A 19,893-nucleotide genomic window follows, 5' to 3' on the forward strand; every position below is an offset into this window, starting at 1 on the left:
AAATCCTCGCCTCACCTTGACATTAATCTTCAACACATATTGGTTGTAAAGATATAAAATAGTGACAGAGAGAAACGTGTATGTCCTCTTTGGATAAAAAACGAGATAGAACGGGTGTAGTGGTGTAGCGGTTAAGAGCGGCGGACCATAAATCTGGAGAATCGGTTTCGATCTCCCACTCCTCCACATGAAGCCTGTTGGGGGACCTTGGGCCGGTCACAGTTCTCTCAGATCACTCTCAGCCCATGTGGACGCAGGCAATGGCAAACCACCTCTGAATGTCTCTTGCCTTGAAAACCATATGAGGTCACCATAAGTCACCTGTGCCTTAACGGCACTTTCTACCACCACCAGAAAGGGTGTGAGAATCTCCCAGGGGCTTCAGCTCCATTCTGCATCTAGGCAGATCATGAGAGGGAGGGCAGGAAGGGATGAGTCGGTGCTCCACTGAGAGCCAGCGTGGTGTAGTGGTTAAGAGCGGTGGTTTGGAGCAGTGGACTCAGATCTGGAGAACCAGGTTTGATTCTCCACTCCTCCACATGAGCGGCGGACGCTACTCTGGTGAACTGGATTTGTTTCCCCACTTCTACACACGAAGCCAGTTGGGTGACCTTGGGCTAGTCCCAGCTCTGTTAGAGCTCTCTCAGCCCCACCTACCTCACAGGGTGTCTGTTGTGTGGAGGAGAAGGGAAGGCGATTGTAAGCCGGTTTGAGTCTCCCTTAAGTGCTAGAGAAAGTCGGCATATAAAAACCAACTTTTCTTCTTTCTTACATGCCCAAGGTAATGCTGATCGCCACTTTGGGATCAGGAAGGAATTTTCCTCCAGGCCAGATTGGCCAGAGATCCTGGAGGGTTTTATTTTTGCTTTTTCTCTGGGCATAGAGCAGGGGTCACTGGAAGAGTGGGAGGGGGAGGTAGTTGTGAATTTCCTGTGTTGTACACTGGGGGCTGGACTAGATGACCCTTGCGGTCCCGTCCAGCTCTACGTTTCAATGTTTCTGTGGTACTAAGGAGACAAGAATGGGGCTCAGTATCTGTCCTAATGGGAACCAACACTTCCAGGCCTTTCCTTTTTTAGATTGGGGGGAGTAGTGCAAAACTCCCCAGAGTTCCCAAAAAAACTTTCTGAATCTAATTACAGTCCAGAATTTAGGATTAGCGTCATCCCAGGAAACTGGCTCTTAGCATCAATTTGGCCAGCCAGCTCCATCCACAAAGGATCCAAAGGTCCCCACCCCCCAAATCTCTCTATCTTACACATGCACAAAACTTACATGAAATAGTACCCAAACTGCGATGTCCGTATGGCCAAATATGAGCATTTCCTTCTGGCAGACCATTTCAATTCCCCTCCTGTCCTTGAACAAACAGGAAGAAGGCAGTTGTGGCGACAAAATTTATCCCGAAGAGGATGTAAAACTGACCCAAAGCGAGCAGGTGTCTGGCTTGTTTACATGGATCCCAACAAAAAGAAGGACCCCGTGTTTGGTTTGGCTGGGGGGGGGGGGGAACACGTCCTGTGGCCTGAAAAGGCCCCCACCCACTCATGGTTGTAACACTGATTCAATTCAATTCAATTCAAGACCTTTATTGGCATATGGTTGTAACACACAGATCTCCAAAGCTAGACACTCTAAGATAAACTTTTGTGCTTCGCAGTCAATGTGAAGTATGGTTACAATTCTGCAGATATCTAGGAAATACCAACCCTGCTCAGTCTTAAAAGCTTTCATTGGAGCAAGGCAGCAGGGGGTGATCTGAACTGTGAAGGTTGTCAGGTTCCTTTTTGGGGCAGAGCCTGAGGAGGGCAGGGTTTGGGGAGGGGAAGGACTTCAATGCCGTAGAGTCCAATTGCCTAAACGGCCATCTTCTCCAGGTGAACTGATCTCTGTCGGCTGGAGATCAGTTTGCAACAGCAGGAGATCTCCAGCTAGTACCTGGAGGTTGGCGACCCTATTAATTGCACGGGAACAGAGGGAAGGTGCATTAGTTCTTTCACCTACAGCTGTACTTGTTTTCGGTCATCAAACATCACAACACAAAGACCCACTTGGAAAAGTTCCATTTAGCTTAATGGAAAAAGCTTGTACCTTTCCAGGACTGTATGAGGTGGCATTTTATTAAAGCCAAGAGTACATGGAGACAGTAAAAATATAATACATTGAACAACCACTCATTGGTGGTGCCGGGAGTCTGCTACCCAAGGTGACTGACTTGCATTTCTCCCTAGAACCAGCTCTGCCCAGTTGCTGCTTGACTAGTTTGGTTACATTTTAAGTGGCAAAGATGCTGCTGGTTGTCCTTAAACAGGGGTTATGAGAAACTGGTCTCTGAAGGAATCTATCTGTATTTTCCCTTCCACCCTTCCTCTCGGGACCTGTTTACATGGTTCCCCTTTCCCTGTTTTTCCCCTCATAGCAACCCAGTGATTTAGGTAGGGTTGCCAGGTCCCTCTTCGCCACCGGCGGGAGGTTTTGGGGCGGAGCCTGAGTAGGGTGGGGTTTGGGGAGGGGAAGGGCTTCAATGCCATAGAGTCCGATGGCCAAAGCGGCCATTTTCTCCAGGTGAACTGATCTCTGTCGGCTGGAGATCGGTTGTAATAGCAGGAGATCTCCAGCTAGTGCCTGGAGGCTGGCAACCCTAGCCTCCCCTAATACCAGAACTTGGGAGCCTCCAATGAAGTTGATAGGAAATAGGTTCAAGACACACAAAAGAAAGCCCTTCTTTTCTCAATGAATAATTATATTGTGGAATTCACTGCTAGTGGACGTGGCGATGGCCGTAAATGCAGATGGCTTTAAGATAAGAGCACTTTCTGAGAGCAGAAAGTCTCAGGTTCCAACCTTTCAGCTGCACCCCCCCCACCCTATAGCACATTTAAATATACAGAATATCAGTTTAACATAATTTGGTATAGAAGAAGAAGAGTTGGTTTTTATACTCCTGCTTTTCTCTACCTTTAAGGAGTCTCAAACCGGCTTACAATCGCCTTCCCTTCCTCTCCCCATAACAGACACCTGGTGAGGTAGGTGGGGCTGAGACAGCTCTAAGAGGGCTGTGACTAGCCCAAGGCCACCCAGCAAGCTTCATGTGTAGGAGTGGGGAAACCAACCCGGTGCACCAGATTAGAGTCCGCTGCACTTAAACACTACCCCACGCTGGGATACAGTATTTCATAAGGGTAGGGAGGGAAGGTGGCATAGTATAGGGTTGCCAAGTCCTTCACCACCACTGGTGGGAGATTTTTTGGGTGGAGCCTGAGGAGGGCAGGGTGTGGGGAGGGACTTCAATGCCATAGAGTCCAATTGGCAAAGCGACCATTTCCTCCCCGGGAACTGATCTCCATCGGCTGGAGATCAGTTGTAAGAGAAGATCTCCAGCTAGTACCTGGAGGTCGGCAACACCAATAGTATAGCCTGATCTTGTCAGATCTTGGAAGTTAAGCGGGGTCAGTACTTGAAAGGAAGACCACCAAGGAAGGCTCTGCAGAGGGCAGAAGCAACAGGACATGGGCCTAAGAAAAGACACCATTTTTTTTTTTTAGGAAGGACACTGCCTCATTCCAGATGAACATTTCTGAGGCAATGAAGAAAGCACCTTAGCAGGGTTGAGGAAATAGTTTCTATCATCTAGTATCGATCTGTGCTTTAAAACCAAGGGGAAAAGCCGGCAAAGCCAAAGGGGGTCTATCCAGTCCCCCGAAGAACAGCTAATCAATACCATATTTTAGGTATTCATAAACCTCCGATAGGTTTCAAGGCAATGTGTCTTCACCAGGGGACAAAAGGTGACCTTCAACCCAGTTAGGGGTTGGGAGCTTTACGAATAAATACTTAAAACACATCTGGACGTTATTGGATTTTTCCTTGGACACAAAGCTTTCTTTCGAAACAAACTCTAACGTTAGATGTGTCCATTCTTGGCGTCTCTCTCTCTTTCAAAAGCTTGTCTTTCTAACTTTAGCCGCCAATTATTTACAGGATTTCTTGGAACGCTGCCATTCTTGGCCAGGGTTGAATTAAAAACCTCCGATAGCCAGCAAAGGTTGCTAGATTGCAGCACAAACCCGTGCGTTGCTTATCGGGAATCGAGAACTGCAGAGCCAAATCTGATGCTCTTCTGAATGCGCATCTGAGCAGAAAAACACTCCTTAGGGCTTTTCTGCCTTCGCTGTTCCAAGCGCTTCACAAGCATTTTCTTGTATCCTTTACAGCAACCCTGTAAGGTAGGCCAGCATTATTTATCCCCACATCGCAGATGGGGGAAACCGAGGCTTGCCTACGGCCGTCCAGTGACTTTGGCGCAGAGGTGAGATGTGAAGTGGGGACCTGCTGGATCACAGCGCCTAGTCCAGGTTTCCCCAGGCTAAAGGCGCAACCGAATACCAGCCCCATCTAGTCAGTATTGTCTACTCTGACTGGCAGCGGCTCTCTTATCACCTCCTGCCTGACCCTTTCAGCTGGGGATGCCGGGGATTGAACCTGGGACCTTCTGCAAGCCAAGCCGACGCTCTACCGCTGAGCCACATTACGAACACGAATGAAATCCTCTGCTTCCTCAGAAGGATCTCTTTGGTCTTTTAGCACAAGACAGTTTCTCTCTTGTTTGCACATATAAATTATATTGTAAAGGCCGATGGCCGTAAGCATTACAATCGCTTACCGACTGTTGGACATTCCCAGTTGCTCACTTTGAATTTGCACTTTTGGCATTGCCGGCCCCCCCTCCCTTTATTTTACTGCTATTTCCCTGTGGAGGATTTCTTAAAATTTGTTTCTGAGAATTTTAATTCTCTTAAATCCCTTAACTACTCCTGAACTGGATTTCTTCCTTCCTATACAACAGCCTCAAGTCCATCTGGGGCGGATGCAGAAATTGCATTGAACATCCAACTGCAAAATCAAGGCAGTCAAATTTTGCAGAAGAGAGGGAGGGAGGATCTTTCCATATATTATTCTCACAATTCAAACAATGACCTTTGCATAACTGGATCCCACTTTTCTAAATGCAATATTACAACCGCTTAGGGTTGCCAACCTCCAGGTACTAGCTGGAGATCTATTACAACTGATCTCCAGCTGATAGAGATCGGTTCATCTGGAGGAAATGGCCGTTTTGGGCAATTGGACTCGATGGCATTGAAGTCCCTCCCGTCCCCAAACCCCAACCTCCTCCTGCCGGTGGCAAAGAGGGACCTGGCAACCCTACAACTGCTGCTTTTGAACGGCAATGCCGACGCACTCCACGGATAACAGGCTTGCGACACAAATGACTGCAGCTGGTTATACTTGCTGCCGATATCAGCCCATCTTCCTGATCCTGGAACTCTGCCTTTTCTCGTAACTAATAACAAGACTATTTGGAGCTGATGGCCCATTCGGACCCTTCTCTGTTGGAATTCATCAGACCAGCGACCTAGACTAGGAGCCGCGGGCGTATCTCAGAACTCATCTACTTGACTCTCTTACTAGGTTATGATCAGGAAGGTTCTTTCCTTCTTGACAGCGGGAATTGATTTTGTTTTTAAACGGTGCCATAATTCACAGGACAAGGGCTGGGCCCCTTTGGCAATCCCACAGTCTGGTTCTCATCATGGAAGACTCACCCCGTTGTTTAGGCAGCTTGTTTCCGTCTACCCAGCCCTGCGCGATGATTTCCAAGAGGTGGCAAGGGAACATGCACGCACTAAAACAGAAGCCAATTTAGAAAGCTATATTTTTTAAAAAAGGATTTGGGAAAAAAATTGCTCGCAGAGGAATCTCACAATTAACAACCCAAATACAATTTGAGCAGAGGGGTATTTTTCTCATCATGACTTTTAAATTCCTCCTCCCCCAGATTAAAAAAAGAGGTTTGCTAAAAGGCAAACCCCGTGGCGCAGAGTGGTAAAGCTGCAATACTGCAGGCCAAGCTCTGCTCACGAACTGAGTTTGATCCCGAAGGAAGTTGGTTCCAGGTAGCCGGCTCAAGGTTGACTCAGCCTTCCATCCTTCCGAGGTTGGTAAAATGAGTACCCAGCTCGCTGGGGGTAAAGGGAAGATGACTGGGGAAGGCACTGGCAAACCACCCCATAAACAAAGTCTTCCTGATGTCACCCCATGGGTCAGGAATGGCCCGTGCTTGCACAGGGGACCTTTACTTAAAAAAAAAAAAAGCACTGGGAGTTGATAGTTGAGACACACAGGCTCACAAGTCCTTTTGGATTTGTTAATATAGCCCTGCACCTATTCTGATCACTCTTTAAGCTACCCCAATTTTGTGCAGATTTATTTCATAGGTTTCGTTCCCCTTCAAGTTATCCCCACTGCATGGAAATCCATCTGTCAGAAAAAGTTCCCAGCAACGTAGGTAGGCTCACAAAACCGACACAGCATGTAAATTTTTCGTGCCAGGCCAAAGGGGCAAAATAGAACAAAGTCACAGGCTTTCAAGTTACACAGAACTCCTCTTCATCCAAGACGGCAAAGTAGGCCAAGAATTCCCAGATTGGCAATTCTGCCACTTTGCCACATGGGATGTGTTTGGATCACGAGGTCACTCTCAGTGTAGAGACATAACCAAAGTACTCTGTCAGAGGGGGCTGCCCATTGCATCTCTGAATGAGTTACTGTGCTTGCCTTAAGAGGCAGTCTCTGACAGACGCACTGGAGGATGGGTAGTTTTTGCACACTCAAAAATCAAACATTTCGGGTTCCAGAGTGACGCAGCCATCCAATTTTCTTTCAGGAAAAAGTACACTTTGGCCATTTGGGAACAATTGGAGGAAGCCTTATTATTCATGTTTCGTACTCAACATGTCTCACCTTAATCTTGCCTGATGAACAATTCTGAGCTACCCAAATCCAAGGACTGTCAATTTTAAAGATGCAAACATTGAACAGATTTGTTGTCCATTCCTCCTGCAATATGCCAGCTTTTGAAACTCGACCATTTTAGGCAAGTGTCCGAAACGATTGCGATGTGAAAAAACCCCATTTTTTTTTCAGAAGGCAGGTCCAAAAAGGCAGTTTATCTTGGTAAAAACAAATAGACATTCAACACCCATCATAAACAAACCCTAACTGTAAATGTGTCCATACTTGGCATTTTTTTCTCTCTCCCAAAAGTTGGCACTTCGAACATTAGGCCACCAATTATTTACAAGGTTTCGTGGAACTCAAGAGAGCGGCTGTTCCTGGCAATGGCTGAATTACAAGCAATAATGCCCTCATCCAGCAAAGGAGATCCGTGCACCTAAGCAAGAATTTGTAGGTTTACTATGCATATGAAGTAGGATCTGTGGATGTAAAGTAAGAGTAGTACTGTGGGATTGGACCAATGGTCCTTTGTGCCCAGCATCCTGCTCCCCACGTGGCCAACCACATGCTTGACAGCCCACAAGGAGTGACTCAGGGGCCAAAGCCTCTCCCTGCTATTACACCCCCTCGCTCCCGGCAAATTTATATTTTACTGAGCACGGGACTCTGTTGAGCCAGTATATAGAGTTGCCAGGTCCCTCTTTGCCAGGTTTTTGGGGCAGAGCCTGAGGAGGGTGGGGTTTGGGGGAGGGACTTCAATGCCATAGAGTCCAATTGCCAAAGCGGCCATTACAACTGATCTCCAGCCAATAGAGATCAGTTCACCTGGAGAAAATGGCCGCTTTGGCCATTGGACTCTATGGCATTGAAGCCACACCCCTCTCCAAACCCCGCCCTCCTCAGGCTCCGCCCCAAAAACCTCCCCTGGGTGGTGAAGGGGGACCTGGCAACCCTAATCTCTGGTTGCTGATGGGGGGGGGGAAGAGGGTCTACCCGAGACTCCGAAGAGCCACTACCAGCCAGAGTAGACAATACTACCCAACCAAGTGACTCAGTATAAAGCAACTTCATATGTGCCATGTACCAATGTCATAAACTCCCACAGTGTGCTAATTCAGAACACACTGCATTATGGGACATGAGGACTGCAGCTACGGTGGAAGCATAGCGACTTTTCCCCCGATCAACCACATCAGCTTTCAGAAGCGCCATTCCAATGATTCACTGGACCATCCTCTCCAAAGTCTCCCATAATACACTGCTTGCAGAGGCATGCAGGGAGATCAGAAACGGGTGGCAAGAAATGATTTTCAATTTAAAGAGTTTCTGGAGTAAAACGCCATCGCTGGCCTTAAAAATAATAATAATCCAGATTCCAAACTAGTTCTGAACCTCTAGCATACGCAATGCGGCAATGACTAAGCTAGCACTGATAAAGTTCTGAAATAGCAGTTTTAAACAGCAAGGTCAGATTTCTGAAAACGGACAATTCGGAATTAGAAATTTGGCACACCCGCCTTGAATTCTGGATGGCAAAATTCAGGGCTCCAGGCATAAGGGAAAGAGGTAGAGAAATTCAAACTTCAGCACCGATTGTTCTGGCACCCAAGTGGGAATTTTGAAGAACACTTTTGTTTGGATTGAAAAATGTCTAAATATGTCTCGGTGCTAATCTAGGCATGAGGGTGTTTGCGACTTTTGTAGACACTTTGAAATGCACGCGGGTGTTTCCCTCTCTCTCGCTCTCTCCGTATTGCACTTGTAAAGAAGGAAGCAGTTGAATTTGGGAGCCGAGGGAAGAACGAAAAGAAGGGGGGTTTCAGTCCAAATCTTCCTTCTCCTCGCACCAAGGCCAACCCCGAGATCCTTCAAAAGCCTGTATCTCCCTGACGCGGAGTGTTTCAGAACCAAGACCGGCCTCCATGTGTAACAGGACAGAACACCATTCTTTAAAAAAGCAGCCAACCGGTCCAGACTCTGAAGAGGTGCCAGGCAGATGAAACAAACATACAGAACTGTGTTATAAGTAGAACCCAGGTAACAGAGAGGCCGGAGGGGGGGAAGAAGAGGCGTCTGGCAGGGGCTGCTTAGCCTGTGTCAGATGGGCTGGGCCCAGTCGCTGGCAATACGGCCGTACTGCGGAGGAAGGGAAAGAGACAATCAGAGAGCAGGCTTGACACTGGAGACTAATTTATTTTATTCATTTATATCCTGCTTTCCCCTGCAATGGGAATCCAAAGCCGGAAGCTCTGCCACATGTTTGGAAAAAGCAGGTATTCTATCTGCTAATAAAAATTTGATGCCATCATATGCTAAATCTTTTAAGGACATAAGGTGAGGGTTAATTAATTCTAGATGTTGTTTATAGTACAAGGGACAATATGGGAGACTATGCTCTACTGATTCTGGTTCTTTCAACTGACAGCTACATAGTCTTTTGTTCCGAGGAATACCCCTATATCTACCAGAAACTATGGCTGATGGAAATGTATTTAATCTGGCCAACATAAAGGCTCTGCGCTGGGAGGGATGAACTAAATTAGAGAAATATTCAGCCATTGTTCTTTTAGGAAAGGACAAAAAAAGGTAGGTGAGCAGATATTATTCCCTCTGGCATTTATTTCCTGCAATTCCATGTCCCAAATTCTCCCTGTAATCATCTGAAGAATATAAGCTTCCCCGGAGTTTACCAACACCTCTGTATCGATACCCAAAAATCTGATTTTCCTTTCTATAAATTGGAACCAGGGAATCCAAAGCAGCTTACACTGTTCTCCTCTCCCTTGTTTTATCCTCGCGTGAGGTAGGTTAGGCTGAGGCCGTGTGACTGGCCCCGAGGTTACCCAGTGAGCTTCCATGAGGATTCGAACCTGGGAAGCCTCCAGCCTCCAGTAGGGAAGAAGAGAATGAATGGGTACCAACCTCCCCCCCAATAAGGGCTAAACACAGTCCTTAGTCCAACACTCTAACCCAGGGGTGTCAAACATAAGGCCGGTGGGCCAAATTTGACCCCCTTGGAGCTGACTGCAGCACACAAGGGCGATTCATGTGTCTGAACTGACTACCAAAGACAATTTTCATCACCCCTCAAACGCCTCCACGCTCTCCAATGCCAGCAGTTCGCACATGCAACTGAAAGGCAGTTCGCACATGCAACTGAACCGACCATGCATGTCTGAACGAAGACCATCATAGAGAAAAGGGGAAAGAGAGATCCCCTTGCCCCCCACCCCCAGGCAGCCAGCCCCTGATCTGAGCGGAAGCCCACTTGAGGGTAGCCATGATTCTCTTTACTTTTCATTCTTCCAGGCTAAATCAAAATACAAAACTCCAGTCTGCAGGCTGGGAGTATGAAATGCAGGCTACGCTTCAAGCCTGTGCTGCCCTCTGGTGGCCAAAAAGGAAACCCACAGACCGTGTCGACTCAACTTGCCCCCCTGTGGCCAAATTCACAAGTGTTCTGAAATCCTAATCGGGCCACGAAAAGCAGATATGGCTGGAGAGGGTAGGGGCATTTACATTGGAGGCATTGTGCTGGGGCTGTTTTAATTTCCCTGATCAAAAATGATCCACCCCAAGGCTGCTTGGAGCCTCCAGCAGGGAAGAAGGGAATGAATGGGTGCCAACCTCCCCCCTCCCCCAATAAGGGCTAAACAGAGCCTAGGGCAGCCCCTTAAAATCGACTTCTTGTCCCTTATAGGATTGCCAACCTCCAGGTACTATAGCAAACTAAAGTTAGCGTGCTGACAATAATTTGGCAAACAAAAAACAGCAACGATATGCGAAAGATACAAGTGGTATTAATTTATCATATCCACTGTTTGCATGAGAAAGTAATTAATTCTGTAGAAAGGCACAATTGCCCATTACAAAAATTATATCAAAGCTTATATCATGCAAACAGTGGATATGATAAATTAATACCACTTGTATCTTTTGCATATCGTTGCTGTTTTTTGTTTGCCAAACCTCCAGGAACTAGCTGGAGATCTCCTGCTATTACAATTGATCTCCAGCCGATCAGCTGACCTGGAGAAAATGGCTGCTTTGGCAATTGGACTCTATGGCATTGAAGTCCCTCCTCTCCACAACCCCCGCCCTCCTCAGGCTCTGCCCCGAAAACCTCCCGCCAATGGAGAGGGGGGACCCGGCAACCCTAGTGTGGGGCCATCTGTTGGGCCTGGTATTTTCTTCTTGACTTAGGGTTGCCAACCTCCAGGTACTAGCTGGAGATCTCCTGCTATTACGGCGGATCTCCAGCCGATAGAGATCAGTTCACCTGGAGAAAAATGGATGCTTTGGATTCTATGGAACTGAAGCCCCTCCCCTCCCCGAACCTCCCGCTGGTGGCGAAGAGGGACCTGGCAACCCTACGGATTTACCTGAATATCTGTCAGCTCCTTCAGAAACCGTTTCGCTATCTCCGGCCCGTTTTCCATTGTGGGGATGTGGTAAAACTGAGGGAAGACAGAGAAATGCATTGTTGATTGGAATAGAAGTGGGGCCTTTGGGAAAGACCAAACAGGCCAGTATCGGGCCCAGGTGACAACTCACTTTGCTCCGGTAGAAGATTCTGCTCACGGGACAAACGACGCAGGCTGTGCCCGAGCCAAACACCTCCTTGACCCTGTTCTCCTCCAAGCCTCTGATGAGCTCGGCCATTGTGATCACCTTCTCTGAAACTTTGAATTCCCCCTGAGCAGAAAGAGATTCAAACACTTGAATATTCCACTGGGTCACGCCAAAAAAAAACCTTACATCTTTTTAAGACATGTGCCTAAGATCACGCAATAAGTATGTCTCCCCACTCCCCCCAGATTCCCTTAAATGTATTATTGTAGAGACAGTCAAATAAATGGTCAGGACAAAAGAAATTCAAAATCTGGAAGCATAAATTTTGTTGTCATTAGGCTCAAGACATCTCCTTCTGCTTCTCACGTTAGGGTACCTTTTATTTTACATTTGGTATCGATTTGCTGTTTTGGCCTTTTTTAAAAAAAAGTTGTTTTGCACTTTTTTTTAAAGCAAGGAATAAAGAAAACAACCCCCCTCTTTTGTAAAAAAAAATTATTGTTAGATGAACTTTGGGGTAAATCCCAACACCATCAACCTGCCCTACCCTGCTTCCCCCTGGGTTCATTTCATTGCTGTCTCCACCCCCCAGACCAGTGCCGGATTTACGTATAAGCTAAACAAACTATAGCTAAGGGCCCCACTCTCTTGGGGACCCCAATGATAATACTTATTTCACTATTAATATACTTCTTCTTAATTGTATTTCAGTTCAACAATTACTTTGATAAAATACATATTTTGTTATGTGCAAATGGCTTTAGAGACCTATTAGGTCCATAAATTACCATATAGCATATATTCAACACAATAAACAGTGACAATTTGTTGTTGTCAAAGGACAGATGGACATATAAAGGGCCCCATTACCTTCAATAGCTTAGGGCCTCATCAAACCTAAATCCAGCCCTGCCCCAGACCCCTCTATGCTCACCCATTTGCGCGCGAGATCGAGAAGGCTCTGTCGGATCACGCCAGGCAAGATGATCCCATTCAGCGGAGGGGTGACCAGCTCCATATCTGGAAGAAGAGACGGTCGTTATGTGCGAGTCGCAATGTGTGCACCCTGCAATTCTGGGCTATCACAGAAACAGCGCAGAATGTGAGTGCGGGTTTAAGAGTCCTGAGAACTTCACCTTCCGTTTTAAATTTTTTAAATGAAGCGTCTACCCCTTTTGATTTCAAAAAAATATTTCAGCAACATATTTTCAAGCCAGAAGGCGGCTGAACCCAATGATAATCCCCAGCGGGTCAAGAACATAAGAATGTAAGAAAGGCCCTGCTGAATCAGGCCAACGCCCATCAAGTCCAGCAGTCTGTTCACACAGTGGGCCACGAGGTGCCTCTAGGAAGGCCACAAACAAGGTAATTGCAGCAGCACCATCCTGCCTGTGTTCCACAGCACCTGATATAATAGACATGCTCCTCTGATCCTGAAGAGAATACATATGCATCATGAGTAGTATCCATTTTTACTAGCAGCCCCGAATAGCCCTCTCCTCCATGAACATGTCCACGCCCCTCTTCAAGCCTTCCAAGTTGGCAACCATCACTACATCCTGGGGCAGGGAGTTCCACAAATCAAGCCTCTCACCTCCCTGCTGGTCCTTCCAGAACATGAAGATGTTCATAGTCCCAACCTCAGTCACCTGGTGGTCGTCTCCATAGAGCCACAAGACCTGCTGGCAGTCCTGTTTGGCGGCCTCGCTCTGCACATAAATGGTGGGACCATAGTTGCTAAAGGTGACAAGAGAACGGGACAGACACCAGTCAGATAAAAGTACCCCTCAAGAACGTGGGGGTGAAATCTGGACAGTGAAAAAAGGCGACAAGAATAAAGTCAATTCCTCTGAAATGTGACGTTGGAGGAGAGTGTTACCGATACCGTAGAGCACGTACACACACACACACACACAAAGACACACAAATAAATGGGTTATAGATCAAATCAAGCCTGAGCTGTCCCTAAGAGCTAAAATGACTAAACTGAGGCTATCGTATTTTGGTCTATGAAAAGGCAAGAGTCACTAGAAAAGACAGTCATGCTAGGAAAAGTTGAAGGCAGCTGGAAAAGAGGAAGACCCGACATGAGATCATAGAATCATAGAGTTGGAAGAGACCAACAGGGTCATCTAGTCCGACCCCCTGCACAATGCAGGAATTTCACAACTACCTCCCCCCAACACCCCAAGTGACCCTTACTCCATGCCCAGAAGATGGCCAAGGTGCCCTCCCTCTCATGATCTGCCTAAGGTCATAGAATCAGCATTGCTGACAGATGGCCATCTAGCCTCTGTTTAAAAACCTCCAGGGAAGGAGCACTTACTACCTCCAGAGGAAGCGTGTTCCACTGAGGAACAGCTCTAACTGTTAGAAAATTCTTCCTAATGTCTAGATGGAAACTCTTTTGATTTAATTTCAACCTGTTGGTTCTGGTCCAATGGACTGACTCTAACAAGGAAGCCACGGCCCTCAGTTTGCAAGACCTTAGCAAGGCTGTTAACGATAGGATGTTTTGGAGGACAATTTATTCTTAGGGTCGCCGTGAGTCGGAAGCGACTTGACGGCGCTTACATAGACAAAGAGCAGAGCCAAGCCTCTATGGCAGGGGTGGGGAATGTCAGGCCCGGGGGCCGTATAAGGCCCGCAAAAGCATTTGGTCTGGCCCTTCGTGGGTCCTGGCAGATCTCTAGCTCAGAAGGATCTAAGACTGGTGATCCGCCCCCTCCCGCGGACAGGAATAGCCTCTATTCAAGGCAGATGTGAGTTTGTTTTGCCGAGAAAAGGAACCTTCCCCTCCCCTTGAAGAAGAGTCATTAGCTATGGAGCTGCTAGGACTGCCCAAGAATATAGCAGGCTAATTTTAAGTTGATAATTTTGTATGGCCCGCGAATGATATTATAAATATCCAAATGGCCCTTGGCAGAAAAAAGGTTCCCACCCCTGCTCTATGGACTGGTGTGTGTGTGGGGGATTAAATTCTTACTCACCCACCCATCTTGTAGTCACCGACCCCGCCTATCCAGGCCCGGATAAAGCGGGGGTCAGCCAGGAGAGAGACGGGGTTGAAGCTGCCGGTGGTGAAATATGGGCCCACAGGCCCCAGGATCACAAACAGCAAGGCGTGGGTTGACTTGGCCACCCCCAAGGAGGGCTGCAGGGGGGAGGAAAGTGTCAGATGAAATCAAACCGTGTCAGAATCAAAAGGACAGGAAAGGTGGGCACAGGTAACAGAGGGCTAACCTTCTGGGGTCAGGTCTCTCTCTCGTGAACTTGAAGGACCCCCCCCCCCCCGAGCCCTATGAGGAAAGACTGAGGGAGTTAGGAATGTTTAGTCTGGAGAAGGGGAGGTTGAGGGGGGACATGATTGCTCTCTTTAAGCATTTGAAGGGCTGTCACTTAGAGGAGGACAGGGAGCTGTTCCTGTTGGCAGCAGAGGGCAGGACTCGCAATAATGGGTTTATAATACTGGCAGAAAGATACAGGCTGGGTACTGGGGGGGGGGAATTACAGTAAGAGTAGTTCAGCAGTGGAATTGGCTGCCACAGTATTAAAAAGTGTCTTCAAGGTTCACAACTCTTCCCCCATCCCAAAAAGTCTGGTAGGGAATTTTAATCTTGAGAGGAGTGGAGAGCCAGCGTGGTGTAGTGGTTAAGAGCAGTGGTTTGGAGCGGTGGACTCTAGTCTGGAGAACCGGTTTGATTCCCCACTCCTCCACATGAGCGGCGGAGGCTAATCTGGTGAACCAGGTTCGTTTCCCCACTCATCCACACGAAGCCAGCTGGGTGACCTCGGGCTAGTCGCAGCTCTCTTAAGAGTTCTCTCAGCTCCACACCTACCTCACAGGATGTCTGTTGTAGGGAGGGGAAGGGAAAGGGACTGTAAGCCAGTTTGATTCTGCCTTAAGTGGTAGATATTCCTTTTTAAAGGAATCTCAGAGCAGCTTACAATCTCCTTCCCTTCCCCTCCCGCAACAGACACCTTGTGAGGTAGGTGGGACCGAGAGAGTTCAGAGAGAACTGTGACTGGTCCCGGTTCACCCAGCAGGCTGCATGTGGAAGAGCGGGGAACTGAACCCGGTTCCCCAGATTAGAGTTTGCCACTCTTAACCACTACGCCACACTTGCTCTCCAAGGCGACTGGCCCCAGGCTACCCAGAGAGCTTGGGATCTCCTCGGTTCTGGTCAAGGGACTGTGCTGAACTGGCTGCTGGAAGGGCAGCACAATGGGGCGGAATCCTGTGGAAGGACCCACCTCGGTGCCGATGAAGGTGGGGCGGATGTAGAGGCTGGCCGAGTCTGAGTGGGGGACCCAGTCTTGGTCCACGCGGATGAGTTGCCGGATGCATTCGAGTAACTCGAACTTGTCAAAGGGCTGTGCAGAAGAGAGGGACAGAAGCCCAGAGAGATCAATGTGCTCCTCAGGACACCAAGTACCCCAAAGCTACATTGCTCCCCACACCATGCTCCCCTCCCGAAGAAGAAGAGTTGGTTTTTATATGCCGACTTGAGGAGGGGCCATGGCTCAGTGGTAGAGCATCTGTTTGGCATGAGAAGGTCCCAGGTTCAATCCCCGGCATCTCCAGTTAAAGGGACTAGGCAAGTAGGTGATGTGAAAGACCTCAGCCTGAGACCCTGGAGAGCCGCTGCCGGTCAGAGTAGACAATACTGACTTTGATGGACCAAGGGTGTCTGATTCAGTATGAGGCAGCTTCATGTGTTCATGTGACTTTCTCTACCACTTAAGGGAGACCCAAACCGGCTTACAATCACCTTCCCTTCCCCTCCCCACAACAGACACCCTGTGAGGTAGGTGGGGCTGAGAGAGCTCTTAATAGAACTGTGACTAGCCCAAGGTCACCCAGCTGGCTTCGTGTGGAGTGGGGAAACAAACCCGGTTCACCAGATTAGCCTCCGCCGCTCATGTGGAGGAGTGGGGAATCAAACCCGGTTCTCCAGATCAGAGTCCACTGCCCCAAACCACTATACCACGCTGGCGATACACTCTTCCAGGCTGTTTCCCCATTCTATTAAAAATTCTCCACTATCCCAGAGCACCTTGGGGGCCTGGCTCCCAGAGGACACAAAGGCCCTATTTCATTACAATCCTTTCACCTTCCAAGACTCTCTTTTGCTCCCCTCCCTGAAGAAACCAGTCAAATCCGCTCAGACCTTGCGCAGAGAAATGGGACACATTAGAAAGCCGCACAAAAGGTACGGCACCTTTGAATGTGACACATCCACGCCCCCCCGCTTTGGAGGGGCAGATTTAAACACTACCGAGTTGCAACTTGGTCATCAGGCACGAGGGAGACAAGAGGAGGTTGGGAATACTCACGGGCAAGCAAGCGCGGAGAGTGGAACGGAACATGCGTTCCATGTTCAGCATGGGACGGAAAAGGCGGACGCACTTATCTGGGCCTCGGAAAGCCTTCATCCCCTCAAAGAGCTAAATGGGGGGAAAAGGGGGATAGTTTATACCCAAATGGAGCGAGCCCAGGTGGATCAGACCCACCCTCCTGTTTCCCACAGTCACCAACCAGGTGCCTTTGGGAAGCCTACAAGTCAGGCAGGAAAGAAACAGCTCTTCTCTGCAGTTGCCCCCAGAAGCTGGCATTCACAGGTACACTGCCTCTGAAACTGGAGGTTCCATTTTGCTATCATGGCTAAAGGCACCTCTACGTCTTTGACACCCCAAAAATCTCCAGGTATTTCCCAACTCGGAGCTGGCAAGCCTATGTCAAGTGGATCTGGAAGCCCAGAGGCCTTGTGGGGTTAGGGGAGTGGAAGGACCACTACATCATATAATTAGGCTTGCCAACCTCCAGGTACTAGCTGGAGATCTCCTGCTATCACAACTGATCTCCAGCCGATAGAGATCAGTTTCCCTGGAGAAAATGGTCGCTCTGGCAACTGGACTCTATGGCATCAAAGTCCCTCCCCTCCCTAAACCCCGCCCTCCTCAGGCTCCGCCCCAAAAATCTCCAGGTATTTTCCAACCCTAGTCTTTATCCATCAAGCTGTTACCTGCACAGAGTAGTGGAAGGCCGAAGAGGCCGGGTGCATAGTGAGGTTTTGGAAGGGTTTGATGTGGGGCTTCCTCCAGCCATGTTCCTGCGTCCACTCCACGGTGAGCATGTGATCGGTGAAATGTTTGCCAAAGACCAACTTCCCGGGGTCTGGCTTGGGCTTTGGTTGGCTGCTCAATTCGATCTGGAGATCAGAGGCCTAAGGAACAACAAGACAACCATTAGACCCCACCCCAACTGTCTATCGGAGAACTGTATGTATTTCACTAGCGCTAAAAGACTTTCAGTTAGGGTTGCCAGGTCCCCCCCTGGCCACTGGCAGGGGATGGGGGGTAGGGTTGCCAGATCCAGCTTGGGAAACTCCTGGAAATTTGGGGATGGAGCCTGGGGAGGACAGGGACCTCAGTAGGGTTCCATGCCATAGAGTCCACCCTCCAGGGGAACTGATCTCTGTAATCTGGAGATGAGCAGGTCCCACCTGCAGGCTGGCAACCCTACTTTCAGTGGCTTTCCTTTCTGATCACAACCTAAAATGCTGATATATATTTTTTTACCAAGTCCAAAGAGACAAGATGGGCGGGAACATAAATATAATAAAATTTAAAACTTTTTAAAAAATAAACAAATAAAATTTAAAATAAAACAGATGGAGCCAGATTTTGCAGAGTGGATCCCAGGGAGGGCAGGGTTTGGGGAGGGAAGGGACCCCAGCAGGGTATAATGCCATAGAGTACACCCTCCAAAGCAGCCATCTTTAGCCATGGGAACTAATCTTGGTTGTCTGGAGATCAACTGTAATAGCGGGAGATCTCCAGGTGCATCCGGGAGCTTGGCAACCCTATTGGCATAGCGCTTTAACCATCCCTTTGTGAGTTGGCCATCGACAAGGATTAGAAACGTGGGTGTTTTTTGGGGGGGTCTTTCCTAACAGCCAGAATCCCCACAACTCATGGTTCATCTTTTAAGCAGCATCTCCATTGTCCAGCATCGATTCCCAGAATTGGTCTGCAAATTTTCTTACCTTGAACGAGGTGCTTAGACATCTCTGAGGACTGAGAAGCGAAACCACGGCACTGCAAGGCCTCCCTTTCAAAACCTGACACTGTAACAGAGAGATAGAGAGGATGAGAGATGAAACTCTTATCGCTAGGAAAGGAAGGGGGTCCTTTGCTGCTTGCCCCCCTGGGTCAGCTCAACAACAAGAGTGGGGAAGATATCGAGATAATGTGAATTCCATAGATATGAGACTTGTATATTACAATTTATTAAAGTAGTTGTGTGCAGATTTTTGTTGTTAAAGTTGCTTCACCAGCAGCTGCCGCCACAGCACGCTATGTTCATTTTTAAAAGCACCCTGTTAAACGAGGGTTGCAGGGAATAGAGCGTGTCAGACTAGGGGAGACCTGGGTTCAAATCCCCACACTGGCAAGAAGCTCACTGGGAGATCCTGGGGCCGTTTCACAGGTTTGTTGCGAGGGTACACAGAGCTCCCGGGAAGAAAGAGACGAAATGCACGAGAACGGATACTTGCGGGGCGCTGAAAATAGCCTGCGAGCTAATAAACACGGCTCGGCTTGCAGGGTTGCCTTACCCAAGCCAAGTTACCAGAGGAGCAGAACCAAGAATAATTAAAAGCAAAGAAAGAGGGACTTGATCTCCTTCTTTGTGTAACCCACTCTCCTTAAGCAAACAGCTCCTGTTAATGTGTAATCCACAAACACAGCCCGGGAGCTGAGCGGGTGACATCCCATTAATGGGGTGGGGGGAGAATCTGGTCTTCTTCTACGCCCGTTCTGTGCCTCGGCTGGCAACCAGCTGCAAGGTTTTTCAAAAGGGCTTCTTTGCCAGGCCGAGCAAGATTCCCACAAGGGTGACACAAAGACGCCCATTGACCAGCTAAGCGTGGGAACACCCGTTTCTCTCTGGTTTTTGCTGAGGTGGCCATTCTGTCCTCGGGCGCGGACCAACCTCTAACCCCCACTCCATTCTTTTTCCTAATCTCCCCGGGGATTGGACTTCAGCCCCTGTTGGGAAACACGCAGCAGACCGGGATGGGAAAGAGAAGGGACAGGCGGCTACGGAGGAGAGCTGCCCCTGCGAGATTTTTGTCGTTGCAGCCGACTTGCAGGCAAAGGAAAGAGGGGAGGCTTGAGGAGGTAAGTCTGCATGAATTTGGGAGAGGAAGGTGGTTCTTTTTCCCTCCCCCCCTGGCCAGGCGTCATACAGTCCGTGGGTGTCTGCAAGCCAGGGAGTCAGTCCCAAATATTCAAGGTCAGACAGCCCCTTCTCTCTGTAGGGATAGATCCGCTTTAAAGTCACGCAGCATTCTTCTTCAAGGCTGGAACTGAATTCCAAAGCCAGCGTGGTGTAGTGGGTAAGAGCGGTGGACTTTGATCTGGAGAACCGGGTTTGATTCCCCACTCCTCCACATGAGCGGCGGAGGCTAATCTGGTAAACTGGATTTGTTTCCCCACTCCTACACACGAAGCCAGCTG

At 48.6% G+C, this 19,893-nt stretch overlaps 1 protein-coding gene across 1 annotated transcript; it reads right to left on the minus strand.

Moving 5' to 3' along the window:
• Positions 1–8,852: 8,852 nt before the first annotated feature.
• Positions 8,853–17,549, minus strand: BCAT2 (branched chain amino acid transaminase 2). Its single transcript, XM_056863385.1, has 9 exons — positions 17,397–17,549; positions 16,708–16,818; positions 15,625–15,744; positions 14,361–14,524; positions 12,965–13,107; positions 12,305–12,390; positions 11,353–11,493; positions 11,181–11,255; positions 8,853–8,934 (listed from the first exon to the last, which is right to left on the minus strand). The coding sequence occupies exons 1-9, from the start codon at positions 17,505–17,507 to the stop codon at positions 8,896–8,898; spliced, it is 990 nt and encodes a 329-aa protein (XP_056719363.1). The 5' UTR covers positions 17,508–17,549; the 3' UTR covers positions 8,853–8,895.
• Between the last annotated feature and the right edge of the window lie 2,344 nt (positions 17,550–19,893).

Source organism: Euleptes europaea, chromosome 18 (assembly GCF_029931775.1).
Source record: "Euleptes europaea isolate rEulEur1 chromosome 18, rEulEur1.hap1, whole genome shotgun sequence".
NCBI lineage: Eukaryota > Metazoa > Chordata > Lepidosauria > Squamata > Sphaerodactylidae > Euleptes > Euleptes europaea.